This window comes from Apis cerana, linkage group LG11 (assembly GCF_029169275.1).
Source record: "Apis cerana isolate GH-2021 linkage group LG11, AcerK_1.0, whole genome shotgun sequence".
Classification (NCBI taxonomy): Eukaryota; Metazoa; Arthropoda; class Insecta; order Hymenoptera; family Apidae; genus Apis; species Apis cerana.
The window spans coordinates 5,893,735-5,913,020 of NC_083862.1; the positions used below are offsets into that span (position 1 = coordinate 5,893,735).

The window sequence follows — 19,286 nt, forward strand, 5'->3', positions numbered from 1 at the left end:
CCTTTATCAAATATACATATCTGTTTTTTCAAACAAATGCTTCAACTTTCAAATATTTTATCTTATAATTAACAAAAAATTAATATAAATGAAAATAAAAGACGAAAATTTCTATTTTTATTTTATTACAGATTATTACAGATAAAAAATTGTTATGTGTTATAAATTAACAATGCAATATATTACAAATTAAATAAATCTAAATTTTAATTAGCAAAATATATTTTTAAACATTTAAATTTTTCAAAATTTAAATAATTTTGATAATAATTGAAAATGAGTAATAAAGAAAATAAAAATTAAGATGAATAGAATACAAAATTATAAAATAATTTAAATTATTAAAATCATTCTTTTCTTCACATTTTGACACAATAAATTACTGCTTTTAAACATTGAATTTTAATGTTGTTAGCAGAAATTTAATTGAAATTGTTTTTAATTTAATTTTGATATTATAAAGATTATACGCATACAATTACATATAACATATATTTCAATATTATCTAAATAGTATACTAAAATAATATAATTAACAGATATTATTTGAATAAATAAATAATTAATTATTTAAATATATGTATTATATATATTATATAAAATAATTATTTAATTATTTAGTTTAAATATTATGTAGTTAAAATAATTTTATATTTTATTCGATATTTTATATTTAAATAAATGTTTTCTGAAATAATATTTGAAATATTTTCCGATTTATTATATCAACATTATAAAGATATACTTCAACACAAGTATATAATAATGAGAATATTTATTATTTTATTTAAATAGATTAACTTCAGTAAGAAATAGAAAATTAGAAATCTCAATATAAAATGAAATTACATTTCTTATAATATTTCTGAAATGAAAAAAATAAAATAGTAACGTAATTCATTATTTGAAAGTATTATCTTTTAAAATAGAAGATAATATAAGATAATATAATATAAATAAAAGAAAATATTTTTAATACGATTATTGATAAAATCACTAGAAAATTTAATAATTTAATAATTACATATTTTTATATAAGCATCAATAGTGCAAAGAAAATAAAATATTATTATAAATTATCTGTATAATTCATTTCAATTTGTACAATTATTTTCTGATCTATATACAAATAAATTAACAATTAATATAATAATTAAAAAATTGAATATCCAATTTATAAATATGCTAATGATGCTAATTTTAAATATTTCATAATAAATAAATTTCACATTCATTATACTTTTTATTCCTACATCGAATAAAAAATAATCGATACCAAAAAATAAAGAAAGAAAAATATAATATAAATATAATAAATAAAAAGTCATCAAGTCAATTCAACGTAATCGTCATTCAATTTATTACATTTGTACATATTTAGTCTTGTTCTACGCTTCTATCGTCACGTTCCATTTTTTCACACATTCACATACACACATTCATCCTTTTTTTCTTCTTTCTCACTCTCTCTCTCTCTCTCTCTCTCTCTCTCTCTCTCTCCTCTCATTTTATCTTTTTCTTTTCCCTTTTCCTCCTTTCCTCTTTTTTATTCTTTCTCAAGATTCAATCGAATATTTTCACGTGGCTAGACTTTTTTCCGAAAAAATTCATGTACGCGCACATGTACACAGCATCAGACAGACAAAAGGACGCTTCTCGGTGATCGTATGGATCATGCCTGGTACGTTACTGCTATAATTAAAATAGCACGATACATCTGAAGGTGGTTAGCCTTTTTCGTTTTGTTTTTTTTTATTTTTTTATTCCACGAGTTTTTTCTCCATATTTTTTTCCTTCCTTTTTTCTTCCTTTATATATTGTTCTTATCGCGTTTCTTTTTTTTTATTTGTCCTCTAATTCTTTTCTTTTAATTTATATACATCTCTTCATTTTCTTTTTATATATATATATTTTTTTGTTACTTTTCATTTTTTAATTTCCCTTTTTAAATAGACGATTACGCACACTGCCTCCTTTAGGGGCGAAGAACAGACTCGAGAGGCACGCGGCAACAAATACACTGAATAACACGTTAATAACTCTGACGATTTTTTTTTCATTTCTTGTACTTATTATTCACGTAACTATGTGTGTATATATATACGTATATGTGTGCACGTATGTATGTACGCATATATGTATATACTATTCATTTTATTAATTTATTTTTTTTTCTCTCTTTTAATATTCTTTCTCCTGCTTTTATCATTTTTTTTTTCAATCGAATTTTTTTCCAGTCGCGGATAAAAGTGTTCCGCTATTGTATTGCGCACATACATATGAAGATTCGCTTATATAATTCTGTTTTATTCATTTTTTTCTTTTTCTTTTTTTTTTTTTTTTTCGTCTAAAACTCTTCTGCATCTGTCTCACTAATACATGTGCAACTGATCGGCGAATTTTCGCGCATGGTTACACAATTCATCCCGTGGCTAGAATAAACTATAATTCGGAGGTCAGTCGTCTAACGCTATCGAGCTATCGAGATTCGGTCGTGGTGCCATAGAAACGCGCGTTAAATTATTATATATTTGTATATATGTACGTATCATATGAATACATTAGAATCTAGGAGTTCTGATTAAAAGGTCCAAAAAAGATCCAATACGCCACAATTATTATAATAATTCGTTTTAACTTTCACAAACATTCACATTTTATAGTACATTTTTCTTTTTTTTTCTTTCTTCCTTCTTTTGTTTTTTTTTTTTAAATTTATAAACTACACCGATATTTTTTTTTTAATTCAATCAAAATTTTATATCTCACATACCAATTTCAATAAAACGAACAATCCAATAGAGATCCATCATTTTAAAATAGAAATAAAATAGGCGTCATTATGTGCGTGTGAGATTTATATTAGACCTTTTAAACGAAGTTACTTTTGGCTATAAACAGTCAACATCACTAAATAGTTTCATTTACTACTGGGATCACACAATTAATCGATCGATCAAAGAATCAAATTGATCTATACATTGTATTATGTATCTTGCTAACGATTGTCTCGCTTGTCGAACGTTTAACGATTAACAAGTGATTTAAACGATCGTTCCACATTTTTTAATTAACAGCTGCCTCGATTAACAGATTCAACGATTTACACATAGATACTATTACTATTATAGTATTTGGTAATAGTACTTCTATGATTATCGAACGATTGAAGATGATACGTAACAAGCAAGACAGCTATTAATCGTTCATCGTTGGAACAAAAACAAAATCGATTCTTATGTTTAATCGATCGATCATTCGATCCAGTCGAATTACTTATTTTTTCTTTTTTTCTTATTTGGAAAGCAATACGGCGCTCGTTAATGTGATAGCAACTTATGAAACTTCGAGATAACGAAGAGAAGTCGCCAATTGCCTTTCATCGTTCGAAGCGCGGGCACCACCACCGCACGAAGGTTCGTCAACGTTCGTCAACGTTAGAAGGCATAGAATTGTGTTTACTTTATTATACTTTTTATTTTTTTTCTTATTTTTTTTTTCTATTTTTTTTTTCCCTCTTCGCTTATAATTTGTTGAATTTATCTCCGACAATCGTTAAATATTACCGCACGCGGTAGTATCAAAATAAACCACACCGAGTATATAGTATAGAATATTCATAAGTGTATGTATGTACAGTAGAGTTTCTATATAATTTATATATTTATGTGTTTTATATTATTATTATTTTTCTCTTCACTTCTCACCCATACAGTCCCATACTTGTTCTTGTTTTATATTTTTTCATTTTATTTTTATCAAAAAATCGCACACTATCTGTTTTCTTTTCTATTTTTGCTTTCTATCTATCGTCTCTCTTTATTCTTTATTCTTGTTCTCATCTCGCTATTTCTCTCTCCTTTCTCTCTCTCTCTCTCTCTCTCTCTCTCTCTCTCTCTCTCTCTCTCTCTAATATTCGCTTTTGTTGCTTTCATTGTATTTTTCTTTTCTTCTTTCTTTCTCTCCCCTTTCTTTTATGTAGGAAATACACTACGATTAAAGTATATCACAGATGTTAATGAGAAGAACGTTCTAGAACGCGAGAAAGAAACGAAGAGAAGGAAACGAAGAGAATATTTCGTCAGTCGCCGCAGGATTATTCGGAAGTACACGGCAGCTGTTATCTGCATAGCTTTCCATGTGAACCCGTCGAAGTAATACCAATTGACATAGAGATTACATAAATTGTACGAGTTTCAATTTGTATTAAAGATTATCACAACATCGGAATTAGTCTTAAATTTCTAATCGTATTTTATTTCGAACTTCGAGCTAAACTCGTTGAATGTTTTTTTTTCTTTTTTTTTTTTTTATATAGAGTTAGCTTGAAAGAGGTGACAAAAATATCATTATAATCGATTAAACTATAAACTGGCTGTTTATTATTTTAGTCAATCGTAACAATATTTGTTCGATCTTATCCTTCTTCTTTGACCACACACTATGTTGGTTCTGAGGATATTTTATGAAGCTCTTAACTAGTATTAATACACGATTTTCCTTTTTTTTGTAATTTTTTTTTATTTCCGCAGCTAAAATCTTTGTCTCGCGATCACGAAAAGACTACGCTACTTTTTATTTTTATTTCTTCTTTTATATTCCGAAACTGTTTTTTTTTATCTAGATTTTCTGGCACTTCGGTAATGACCATTTTTTTATTATTATTATTTTTTTTCCTTTATTATTTTCCGCATCTTTGATTTGGCACGTTTCGTTTCTCTTGTCAAGAACTATTCACGATCTACCGTGGTTCTCGAAACTTTCCTGCGAACGACACACGTTTATTTTTATTCGACGAGTTGGAGAAAAAGGAAAGGCGAGAAAGTGTGGTCCGATTAATTGCAATTGTCGCGTAGACTCGACAAATTTGTTTTTTCTCTTTTTTTTCTTTTTTCATTTTTTTGTTTTTTTATTCTCAAGTTCATCTAACAACTACGTAAATTTTTCTAATTATCGACGCAGAAACTACGTCGTTTTTCATCCTACCAATTCCTACGAATCGACTTCCACAATGTTTTTTTTACGGAACATAAGATCGGTTCCGTTGGCAATAATAGATTGTCATAGGTTTTTCATTTCTTTTTTTTTCTTTTTTTTCTTCTTTTTATTTTTAGATGCTTTTCGCTTTTCGTTTTACGCATGTTAAATTTCATGCTTGACGCGCAATCTCTCATTCACGTTTTCTCTTTCTTCCTTTTTATTCCGCACGTTTAAAGACGCACAACTGATCTAATCTTATTCGTCCGTGATCAAATATTCAATCATATTTTTTAATTATTATTATTACTCTCTGCTTTCATCTCACTCGCATTTCTAGTTTCTAGCATTTCCAACTCGGTCTAAACGCTCCGTTCCTTTTCTATTTTGGCAAGTTCACGGCGGCAAAGTGACTAGAATATAACGACTATATTGTCATGCACTACAGTCTTTCTTAGAGCCCAACATTGAACCCTCGCAGCACTCTCCATGGTATTTCGCCGTGGATACCATGGTCGGCTAGCGATTGCATAGAAATCTATACCATTTTTCTCTTAATTTTTTTTTCATTTTTTTTTGTTTTTTTTTTTGTTTACTTTTTTTTAACGCATCGAAGATAGGAGTTGTTACTTAAGAAGGATCCGATGGGCTACCAGAAGATGCCCCATCGAATCTCTCCGATCTTTCTTCCTCCATCGTCACATCTGGTATCGCGGTTACCGATGAAATCATCGATACTTCCGGTGTCCCCTCGCTCGCTTTTCTTCTCTGATGATTGTTGCTGCTCATCGAATCGGTATCATCCACGTATATACGAACGTCCGAGCCAATAGTGGCACATACCCCTTCTGTTACATGCACCACAGCGCTTCCGTTCCTGCTACCGCTTCCACTCGCGTTACCGTTTACAGTTCCACTTCCAGTCACACTTCCACTTCCGCTCGCGCTGCTACTCCCTATGATGCTATCGCTCATGTTGCCAATCGATATAGGTGATACTTCTTCGAAATGTTCCTCGGTCACATAAACTTGGCCGTAACTTCCTATTCGAGTCAATGAGGGTTGATCACCGACGATCCTCGTTGTTTCCGTCAAATTTCCGCTCTTCAATTTGGACGGTCTCCTTTCGTTAATGATTGACTGCACGTCAAGATCGTCCGTCGGTGGAGCGGATACCCGTCTCTCGTTTTTCCCCTTCGAGTTGTTCGATTTACTGCCATTGCTTTTCGACATGCCAGTTTCCATGTAGCCGTTCATCGTATTGCCTGTTTTTGAAGCGATATTAACGTTTGTATCAAATTGTGATTGCGTATCGCTCGATGGCCTGCGACTCAATATTGCCTTGGACGGGTAGATATTGGGTGTTGGCATTAGATAACGTTCACTACTTATTTTAGGACAGGTTAGAGTTGTTGCAGAGCCTGCCACTGGAGAAGAAGAACTCGCTGGCGGCTTACTTACGTTCAACAGAGACTTGTTTTCTTGTCCATCGCTGGTTGCCTGTAGGATCAGGTTAGCTATTATAATATTGTGCATGTATATTTATCCATGAAAAGATACAAGCAGAAAACTATGAATATTATTGCTCTATTATTATTAATATTTCTATCTACTTTGCATTACATTTATAATTGGGCGAAAAAGTCACATCTATAATCGAATCATTTGATGAAGAAAATAAATAAATATATGGGGGATAACCGAAACAAAACGATGCAGTTTTATTAATTAATTAATTAAATAAATTAATTATTGATAAAATGTATTTTCATAGTTTACAAGAATTCTATTACTATATATATTTATTATTATTATATATATTTTAATATCAACAGACTGAAAATCCACTCATTTCTTCTTTGCTATCTTTTTGTGAACAAATAATATATGCTATATCAAATAATTATGAAAATATGTCATTTTTGGAAAAGAAATATAAAAAATAAATTTGTATTTATTTAATTTGTTATTATATTTGTTATTATATTTAAAAGGAGAGAAATTATGAATATTGAATTTATAAAAATCATAATTTCAGCAAATGAAAAACTCTCCTTTGATACTTTGATACTTTTTATAATGCTTTGATACTTTTTATTTTTATTTGTAAAAATGATTGTTTAAGTTTAATAAAAATTATATATATTTATATATAATAATTTGAAAGGAGAACTTTAGAAAAATTAAGTAAAAAATTTTTATTTATAAATCTATGTATTCTCTCTATTATAATTAAATAATATATATAAATGATTTTAGCAATAAGTATAATTTATATATCCAATTTTAAGTTTCAATAATCATTTCTATCTATTTTTAAAATAACGTTATATAAATGTCATAAATTTTATATTTTATTATGTATTTTTCTATATATATAAAAATATATTATAAAATATATTATAAAAAGGATAAAAAAATGTTCTTAGTTACTAGCAACTAAGTTACTTCAACTAGAAAGTTTTCAAATATTACATTTAATTTAAATAAAATTTTTAAATTAATTCTAATATATAATATTTCAGTGGTATTTTATATATATATATATATAAAATGAATAAATGAAGTATAATTATAGAAATTAAAATATATAATTAAAATATATATAATGAACTTAAAATATATATAATGAAATGCTAGCATAAAAAATTTATTTTTCAAATACCATAAACAATTTAATTTCATATTAAATGAGGCAAAATAGATATAAAATAGATTTTTGTTTCGTATATATCTAAATATAAGTATATATTAATTATAAAATTTTGATTCGTGTAATTTTTATTAAACGGGCACACGATTATATTTAAGATAACATATTCATATTTTATTTTTTATGATTATTAATATAATTTAAATATACACAATTTGTAAAAATTGTAAAAATAATTATACAAATATTGTTACAAGCATTGAATTATCTATGAACAATCTTTACATGGAAAAAAAGATTGTTGGAAAAAAACATGTTCATTTTGCTCTGAGTTTTTCGAAAACGACTCTATTAAATCTTAAATTAACTATTTTGTACTGTAATTTACGTTGGCCATAATGTTCCATACAATGATTATTTGTATCATAGATGATAATTATGTTTTGTTTCTATTGTAAAATTAAAATGCTTATAACTTAGGAAATAAGCTTCAACAATTTTACATATTACAATTTTGTCCAGAATTTCTTAAATATTTTTCGTTTGAATATTCTTTATATATTTTCTACACATTAAATTTTTCAAACATCCATATTGATTATTGATAATAAAAAATTTTTCCCTTAAGCAATAATAAAGTTAGTAAATTTGTTCAAAACTAAACATGTGTTGCAACTTATTTTTAATTTAATTAAAAATAATTTTACCTGTAACCTTTGACGCTGCACGTGAGTGACATCTCGGCTTGTTGCATCATAGCTGTGTTGAGGGATGATTCGAGGCACACTTAAATTGCTCACAGGCTTCTCGAAAACTTCGGCGACTTCAAAATGCATCGGCAGTAAGGAACTTCTCTGATGATGCCCCGAGTGAAACGTTTGTCTACGTTTCGATTTGAACTTGGACGGCCTTGAACTGGAACGATGATACGAACTGCATCGCGATAATGACACTGATATTATTCCATCTGTAAAATATATGATAGTTTTTAAATATTTATTGAAAAGAGTTATTAACGATATGAATATTTTTAATAAAATTACTCATAAGTTATTCATTATATAAAAAATTTGACATAAAAGGAATATAATTTATTACTAAATTTTTTTGTAAAAAAAATAGAAGATACGAAGAATATCAAGATTATCTTTATTTTTTTAATTGAAAAATTATATATTTTTAATATAATAATATTAAAATTTAAAATTATAAATCAAATTAATTATTATTATATAAAAAAAATACATAGATTTCCAAATTCTTAAATAAAATGAATTATTATACTTTAATTAGATATTATTTAATTAGATTTCTATTTTATTTTTAAGTATTCTAATATAAATCATAATCTAATTTAAATTAATATTTAACAATATTGAAAAATAATATTCAAATAAAATAATTTAATAATTTAATATGTAATATGTAATATCAAATAATTTATAATATAAAATAATTTTATAATATTACACAAAATGTGAATAATTGTACTAAAAATTCAATGATTTAAAAATCATAAATCAATAAAATAAATTATTATTAGATATTTTTTAATTTTAAAAATATTATATACATATTATATTATTAAATAATATCTAATATTATTTAAATAATATTAAAAAATAATATTATAACATTAATATTTCGAAATTTGATTATATATTTAATTTCAAATTTGTTGATACAAATTTAAGAACTACATATTAATAAAATATATTATTATGATATTTCACTATATTTCATTTATAAATATTGTTTATTTATTGCTATAAAATTGAAAATTTTTTGTCGTAATAATTTATCTTGCTTAGATTTTTTTTACTAATATTTAATTTAATTGAATCATTGAATATGTGAATGTAAACGTACCGTCTGCGTTTCTCTCCCGTGGTGGATTGTAAATAAAATTTGCAGGCAAGGAACGAACTTTTGCGAGACCAGGTCTGCTAGCAAGAATCTTTTCGTTCGTCACTAAAATAGATTCATGTTCTCTAACTTCGTCTTCGTCATCTTCGTTTATGCCATCGTCGTCTCTTTCTCGTTTTATAATTTCATCGTCTTCCTCCTCTTCTACTTCCAATAGTTCTTCTTGCTCTGCGGCCAATTCTCTTTCTAGTTGTGTTTCCATATCTAGCTCGTCTTCCATCTGATAAATAAATTTAAAATCAGTATTTTATAAATTTTTTTATACTTTAATACTTACTACTGTTTCATTTTCCTAAAATATCATGTATAAAACATCATTTATTATTTAAAATGAAATACGGGAAAATATTTATAGTAATAAAATTTGTATAATATTATTTTATAAAGAAATAATATAATATGAGAATAATAACTTATTTGGAATAGATACATATAAAAGAATTTAAAATCAAATTTAAATTTTTAGTGAAATATTTTATAATAGAATTCGATAAATTCGCAAATTTTAACATTTGAAAGTATTTATATATAATAAATTACGTTAATTCTAAAATTTTCTGTTTTGAAATATTAAACTTTGAATTTGAAGTTTTTTTATTTATAAATTCAATTAAAACTTAAATGATTTTGATCAAATAAGACTTTTATGTGAATATTTGTATTAATTTCGAATCATTATCAAATGAATATTATTGATTTAAAAAGCAAATTAGGTATTCTTGCCTGTTTATGACTCTCCTCGAGATGTTTCATGAGTACAGCAACGACGACGTTAACAAGAACGAATTGTGCCATCAACACGAAAATTACAAAAAATATCGGGGCTATGATGGTGCTCACGCAACAATTTTTCACGCAGTCCGCTGCTTCGTCGCAATCGTCTCTCAAAGTATCTTTCATGATACCGTTCCAATTGTCGCCGGTGGCCACTCGAAAAAGCGTTAGAAACGCCATACCAAAATTACTAAAGTGGGCATGCTCTCCGAGACCTTGACAAGGCATATCATCACTACATTCTGCAATAATAAATAAGTAAATTAATGTAAATTATTTAATTAAAATAAATAATAATAAGTAAAATATTATTAATCAATTATATTATAAATAATTAATGTATATAATCATAATCAATTATTGGATACTCTATTTTTAATAACAAAAAATGGTAATAAGAAATGGTTTATGTATATATAATAATAATATTATTGTAATAAATTATAATAATATTATATAATATTATATAATATTATTATAATTATAATAATATTCTGTAATAAATTCCGTATAATAAAATATAATAAATATTCAATTATCTAATAATTTATTTTTATACTTGAAGAATGTAATTTTTTATATTAAATTCTTTTGATAAATAATTATGTAAAGATCCAAAAAATTATACAGTTATTAATTAATGCATTATAATTATATTATCTTTAATTATAACAGAAAGTTAAAGTATATATTTATTTTTCAAATAAATTAAGTCATTTCATTATTTAATGTAAATTATTCAATGTATTTAAATTAATTCAAAAATAATTATTTTTCGATATAATAATTTAAATAAATCTCTTTGAATCGTTTCTTAATATATTGTACTTTTTTTTTATTTTAACCGTAATAAAAATATTACTTCATTTCAATTACATGAATTATTTTATTTTAATATTTACCTAAACGTCCAAACAATTCTACACCAAGAGCTGCGAAGATAAAAAAAAGCAAAAAAAACAATAGTCCCAAATTTCCAACTTGCGGTAATGCCTGCATTACCGTGTCTAAAAGAGCTCGTATTCCTTTCGCCATTTTGAGTAGCTTCAAAACTACAATAATAATTTAAAAAATTATTTACATTTTAAAAATTTATTAATTTTTTTTAAATTTCATATTTTTTTTTTAAACTTACCTCTGGCAATTCGTAAAACTCGCATAACTCGAATTATAGTAGGATTAATCGGAATGATCTTTGACTCAACTTCTTCAAGTACTATACCAACTACCGATAGTATTACAATTCCTACATCTAATTGATTCCATCTAAAATTGAATATTTATTATTAATATTTCATTTCATAATGTTAAAATAAGAAAAAAAAGAAATTTTAAAAAACAATTCATACTTGTCTTTAAGATAAAGATGTAACCCTAAGGCAAGAAGCTTCATAAAAGATTCAAGAATGAAGACCGCGGTGAAGAAATAATTGAATATCTTTAAAGCGTAAGTTAGAGCTTTTGGCATCATGTAAAATTCCATTGCCATGGTAACAACATTCAGGCCGATCACCGCAGCAATTGCTAGGTCGAAATATTTAGACGTCACAACATTATGTACGAACAATCTGGATTTTGAGTAATTTGTGTAATAAGGCGGTTCGTGCATTTCTGCAAATTGAATTAATATTAATAATTTCATTATTTTTAATAATAATTTTCTTATTTTTAATTATGTTTAACAATAATTTTTAATAATATTTTATAATGTTTATAATTTTAATAATGTTCCTTCATTTTTGTTATTTTTTTTATTATTTCTCCATATTAATTTTTATTTCAATATCTAAAAGTCTTAATATTATTCAATTTTTGATTTCTGAATAACTGATAAAAAAATTTTAAATTTAGAATGTAAATTGATGGCAAACAAAATAAGTAACAGCAATTTAGAAAAAATTAGTAAATCAAAATATTTTTTAACAGAAAGACAAAAAATTTTATAAGTAATATAACATAAAAAAATTAAAAATAAAAATATAAGAAAATATCCGGCTACAAATACAAAAGATTATTTGTTTATTTATTTTATTCTTTTACATTTCTTTTTAATATTCTATGTTTAATGCTAAATGTTATATTAAATATGAAATAAATTAATTTTATTTTCTTTTATTTTATAATAAAAAAATTTTAAAGTTATATTAAATTATTTCATATACAAATTTATTGTTTGAAAAAAAATTATAAGAATGTATATATATCAATATTTTTATTTTATTTCTATTAAAATACAATCAAACAGTTTCTCTTTTTTCTTACTTCGCCGTTTCTTTTCCATTTGTAAGGCTCGTTTAGCAGCCCTTCTTACGCGCTCTTCTTTTTCCTGTTCCTCACGACATCTGTGAAAATTTTCCACTACAACGCCTACAAACATGTTTAAGACGAAGAAGCCCACAAGTAGAATAAAAGCTATGAAATATAATAGCCGCCATTCCGAATAATTCTCGATTGGCTAAAATAGAGAAATAAAAGATATTTCAAATTTTAATATACTAAATGTGTTATCACATTAAAAAGATGTAATTTTAAATATTTAAATAAATTAAATCTAAAATACAATATTTATATATAAATTTTTTTAAATTTTTCAAATTAAAGAAAGGAAAATAGGAAATTTTAATCTAAAGTAAGAAATTGAATAATTTAACAGATTTATTTATTAATTAAATATATATTTTTTAATTATAGAATATTAAATTTATATGATATTATATAATATCTAACGTAACATTTTCTGTATCTTTTTTTCGCTGAGTTTTATAAAATTGAAAACATTACATTTTTTATATTAATAATATTATAATATATCTTTAAAAAAATTGTATAAAATAAAAAATTATATAAAAAAATATATATTTTTATTTTTTAAATTTATCGTTGTAAAAAAGATAAAATAATGATAAAATTATATAAAAACTAATTATTCTTGTATCATTCAAATTTTTTTAAAATAAATATAATTTATATTTATTAATACAAATAAATATATTATTTAATTATTTTTGTAAATATAAGATATGAATAAATAATTCTCTAAATAAATATAATAATACAAAATATTATTTCAAAAAAAGGAAAAAAGATTATCTATCAAAAAATAAGTGATCTTTCTTTATATGCATATTAATTAAGTAGTAGCATAATATGCAAATAAAATTGATGCACTTAAGCATGTTACCTGTTGATCAACGCCTACAGCATCCAATCCAGTGTACATGATGTTCACCCATCCATCCCTCGAGGAAAGTACAAACAACGACATCAGCGCTTTTCCAAGATCATCGAAATTGTATTTTCTATTTAACCAAACGTTCCGTTTGTCGGCCAGGCAGTCCGTCTTATTGCGTACATTTTTAATATCAGGCCCCTCACAATAATAAAAGGCACCCTTGAAGAGCTGCACGCCCAAGATACCAAAGATTACGAAAAAAGTACAGCATATCAAAACGATGTTGCCAATAGGTCGTAAAGAGGATAACAATGTCTGAACAACCAGTTTCAAACCAGGAGCTCGATTAATAACCCGTAATGGCCTTAATGACCTTAAAAGTCTAAAAACCTGTAAAATATTATGAACTAAGTATTAGAAGTGTTAAAAAATTTTTTTTTAATGTAATAAATGCAAAATATAATTATATAATAATAAATACATATATTTTAAATTAATATTTATTGTCATTCAATATTAATTTAACATTTATTAAAATAAATAATAATTAATAAATTATATTAATATTATTCAATATTAATTTTCATTTGAATTAATTCATTTGAAAAAGATTTTTTTTTCGAATATATAATTTCGAATAATAATATGTTGTAGTTTTGAATAATTATATTCGACGAATAATATTATCTTGTTAAATAATCAAATATATGAAATATTAAAAAATTTTAAATATTAAATAAAAAATATAAATTAATATTTAATTTAGATAAACAATGAATATAATAAATTAATTACTAAAAATTAAAAAGAAAAATAAAAATTTTCAGTTCTATAATTATGATATAATTATAAAATTTTACAAATAATAATTTTATTTGAATAATTCAATATAATAAATATAATAAATTACAAAAATAATATTATTAACTTTATCAAATATTAAAAATATTTTTAATAAAAATATATATATAATTTAAAAACAAAAAATATATATATAGTATATATATTCAAAATGTATCAAATAATAAATATATTATGATCTTATCATAATAAAATTTTGAAATAAAATTTAATCTCTTAATAAATCTCTTTAAAAAAATATACAATTGAAAACATTTCAAAATATAAGTAAAAAATTTTATCATAAATTGCAAGTTAATATATAATATTAAATATATTTTATAAAAAAATGTTTGTTTACTTAAATATAGTTGGTAAACTTTTTATAATTTTTCAACAATTCACAAATAAAAAATAGTTACAATTTATAAATATTTATAAAAATAGTTACAAATCAAAATATCATCATTCATTATAATATCTTAAATTTGTATTTAATTTTATACAATTTGTTACAAGTATTAATTAATCGTTTATTAATCTTAATAATAAAAAAATTATATAAATAAATATACATATATATTCATTTACTGATTATTAACTTTTAGACATAAAATATAAAGTATATAAGTATATTTAAAAAGTACAATTAAAAAAAAAAAGATAAAAGAATTTAAAAAGTATAATTATAACAAATAAATCTATATTACAATTATTTATTTTATTAGAATAGAATATTAAAATTCTAATTTATATAATTTATATAAATTTTATTTATTTTATTAAAATAAATTTATCTTTGCAAATATTGAATTTATCTTTGCAAATATTTTTTATATAATATTATGATAAAAAAGAAGCAATACAAAAATACAATACAAAAAGCTATAAAATTCATATTACATTAAAATGGAAAACATACCCTCAATATTCCAAATATTCTTGGACTACTCGACGATAATAAGGACATTGATAAGTCAATTATAGAAATGATTACAAGAACTCCATCCATAATATTCCAACCTGAAGTAAAATAAGCGTCGGAGCCGTACAGCATACCAGATGCAACAACCTATGATTAATAATCTTCTTAATGAAAGTTATTTTCATTTAATATTTTTCAAAAATTTATCAAAATTTCATTTCACCTTGATAAACATTTCAACAGCAAATACCCCGGTAAAAATATAATTCGCAGTTGATAAAAAAAGTCTTTCTCCACTATCAGGTGGTATATTTGGCCGTTCCATTGCCAATGTAATACAATTGAGACCGATAAAAAAAAGTACTACGTTATCAAACCATCTTTGATCGACCAATAATCGACATAAAACACGAAATCTGAAAAATGTAAATATTTTAATTATACAATTATATATATGCTATATTTTTTAATAAATTTCTGTTTTTAAATATTTATAATAGTTATATATAATCATATTAATCCTTTCATAACTTTATGTTGAATGATATTGAAATTTTAAAAAGATTTAATAATAAATATTTATTAAATAATTAAATAAAATTTGTTTTTCTTAAAATAAATATTTTTGTTATTGATAATTGATGACAAAAAATTTTTTATAAAACAAAAAGATTTTTGATTTTTGAACTTGAAAGAATTAAAAGCATTTTTGAAAATGATTAATTGACCAAGTTGGAAGATGTATATTCCAAAAATTAAAACATGAATTTAATCAATATAATTTTTATTGTAAAAATTAAATATTACAAATAATTATCATTATTATTACAAATAATAATTAAATAAAAATTTTGAGATAATATTTAAAGATTTAATTTTTATTAAAAAAAAGAATATTAATATATTATTCTAATAATAAATAATAAATAACAAATAAAGTGTATTAAATATATTATTATTCCTAAATATATTATTATAATATCTATAATTCTTTTTTTTTATGTTTATATTTTTAAAATGAATATTAAAAAATTTCACAATTTTTCTATTTAGAATTTTCCAAAGTATAATTTATTTTAAATGAATAACTTTGATGTTATTCTGATATATTCTAATCATTAAATCTTATATTTTAATTACTATTTGCAATTAATAAATCTTAATAATTTTAAAATCATGAAATTATGTTATATTTTCAAATTTAATATTTATTTTCAAAGAAGTAAAAAAAATCATATTTTCTTTACAAATAGAATCGTTATATAAACTTATAACATGAAGAAAAAAATTTTATAAATTATTAAAAAAATTTTAAGAACTATATTATAACATTACAAAAACAATTTTATAAATCTTCAATAGATATATATGAAATACTTATCGATCAATTAATTATTGCATTGTTATTATATTATTAATATTTGTTATAAAATATAAACATTACATAATTATTTTATATTTTATATTTATGTTTATATTATTAATTTATAATTATTTATATTATTATATATATAAATGTTATATGTATTTTATATAATATTATTATACATATATAAATATTTATATTTATATTACATCATAAGAAAAATTGGAGAATCTCATTCTTAATTATTTTTTTTATATCCTTTAATAGTTAAAAAGAAACACTTAAAAAAAATTTTAAATTAGATCAAAAATTGACAAATTTCATGTTTCAATAACTATTATAAACTACAAATCATATATGATAATCTGTTTTCTTGTAAAAATTAAAAAATATGATTGATTGTTTCATACAATTTTCATACAATTTTCATATAATATAAATGATATTTTTCTATGACAAATTATTAGTATTATATTATTATTATTAAATAATAAATAACGATTAATATATATAATAATATAAAGTTACCTGTTATTCGGTGGAAAAATGTATAGTGAATAATCATCGCGTTCCTTAAGGCATCCTTTAGGTTCAAAAAACATGAAAATCTTTTTAATTCTCTCGATACTGCTCGCACTACCATGACCATTCAAGGGAGGCGTCTGTTCATCTATACGAGGATTGTCATCATCTTGATCGGGAAGTCGTTTAATTCTGGGCAGTGGACCAGTTTCCATTGATAAATTATTGATTGTACGTGCCGTTGAGCATTGCATAGGCACCTCATCTAGAGGTAAAGTTTTCCTTGTTGGTGATTGAACATTTTCGTTTCCACGCAACGAGTTCCTTCGTGAAAGATCACTAATCCATCGCATCTTCAAAATATATATGAATTCTAAATACTATAAATTCATTGTTAACATTATATGTGAATAATATATTTAAAATATTGTATTTAAAATATCGATAATATTCTATTTACAAAAAGATATATCTCATCGATTTCAATAACTTTGAAATTAGTAGTATTTCTAACTATTTTTTCTATTTGTACATATAAAGGATGTTAATATATTTGTAGAATTACAATTGCAATTCTATAAAAAAAGAAATATAAAATATCAAAAGAAATACAAAAGTTGGCATAAAATCAATTGACATTTATTTATTAAGTTATAAGCAATTTAAGTTCATAAGACTAAAGTGAAATATAACAATGATGTAATGGAGATAGTTTTATTTAATAAATAAATCTTAATTTATATTTTTGTACATGTATTATAAATATTTATATTTATAATAAATATTTATATTTATAAACTTCTAAAATTGAAAAAAAATTTCAAATATATTATAAATTCTGTATATAATAAAAATATTAGTAGATAAGTAAATATAATTCATAATAAAATGTTAATATTAACAGTATTTTCCTTCATTGAAATTGAAATAAGTTTTCAATTTAATATTTATTATCTTTGCTATCTAAGATTCGTTATCTAGATTTTTTATTTGATTTCGCTATGAAAATATAAAGATATTTTATTCTTGTAGAATTTTATGTATTATGAATTTTATTTTCAAAATAGAACGAATTTCTGTTTTCAAAACTTTTTTTTATTTTTTTAAGTCTAACTGAAGGACTGAGAATCATAATGAAGTTTAACCAACAGAAAATGAAATTGTGCTATTATTTTAAATTTATTTTTTATCTAATTATTTTAGTATGTTAATTATTTTAGTATAATATAAAGCCAACATAATATTAAAAGTAGAGAATATAAAAATATCAATTTATGAATATAAATTTTTCAAACTAATTTGTATATATCAAAAATTTTATTTATTATTTTTAATTTTCACTATTATTATTTAAAATAATAAAATATTTAATAAATAGGTCATTTAAAAATAATATATATAATAATAAATATATAGTAAATAAATTTCAGAATTTATTATTTAAATGAACTTATTTTCTATTTTATTTGAAGTAATTATATTTTTTATTTATTATTTTTATTTCGAACTAAAGTATAAGAAGAATTAAAATTTTTCGTTATAAAATTTTTTATATAAACAACTGTAAATAAAAATAATTACATAACATTTCACGAAATATATTTGACATTAACATTTCATATTTTGTAAGTTTCTTCGTGATTCATGAAGAAGAATTCGAGAATTTATAAATTGAAATATAAATCATAAAGATTATATAATATGCAAAAGATAAACATTGTTATAATAGTAAAAAGAAAATTATTCTGGAAATATTCCTGTCACACTTTATAATTATCTTGCAATATGTAAATATTATATTTTCAATATTTTAGGAAATATAATCACATTATAATTTAATTTAAAAATTAAATTAATAAATTATGCTATCGAAATCAATAATAATTCTATTTTAAAATTCTATATTATAAAATGTAGAATTAATATTAATATATAAAATATGTAGATCAGAGTAATTTTTTTACTGATCATTTCAAAGCAATCAGCTAAAATTCAATTAAAATTTCATAAATTTCAATATTTTCAGTTATTTTAAAAGTATAACTTCGTAATAGGTATATATTTAACTATGGTTTTATTGTTCTATTTTTCTATAATTATATATAATATAATAAAAAATTATATAATATTG

At 22.8% G+C, this 19,286-nt stretch overlaps 1 protein-coding gene across 6 annotated transcripts in view; it reads right to left on the reverse strand.

The window, feature by feature from the left end:
- Window positions 1-1,332: 1,332 nt before the first annotated feature.
- LOC108002378 (voltage-dependent T-type calcium channel subunit alpha-1G) overlaps window positions 1,333-19,286 on the reverse strand; it is a 198,385-nt gene continuing 180,431 nt past the window's right edge. For all 6 annotated transcript variants that reach the window (XM_062081494.1, XM_062081496.1, XM_062081495.1 and 3 more), the window contains 12 exons: window positions 17,162-17,508; window positions 15,491-15,683; window positions 15,265-15,414; window positions 13,512-13,892; window positions 12,593-12,785; window positions 11,680-11,941; window positions 11,466-11,596; window positions 11,233-11,382; window positions 10,280-10,572; window positions 9,500-9,776; window positions 8,338-8,597; window positions 1,333-6,477 (listed from right to left, as the gene is read on the reverse strand). In XM_062081494.1, coding sequence (XP_061937478.1) covers window positions 5,608-6,477; window positions 8,338-8,597; window positions 9,500-9,776; window positions 10,280-10,572; window positions 11,233-11,382; window positions 11,466-11,596; window positions 11,680-11,941; window positions 12,593-12,785; window positions 13,512-13,892; window positions 15,265-15,414; window positions 15,491-15,683; window positions 17,162-17,508 — 3,507 coding nt within the window. In that variant the 3' untranslated portion in view covers window positions 1,333-5,607. The remainder of the gene's footprint in view (window positions 6,478-8,337; window positions 8,598-9,499; window positions 9,777-10,279; window positions 10,573-11,232; window positions 11,383-11,465; window positions 11,597-11,679; window positions 11,942-12,592; window positions 12,786-13,511; window positions 13,893-15,264; window positions 15,415-15,490; window positions 15,684-17,161; window positions 17,509-19,286) is intronic.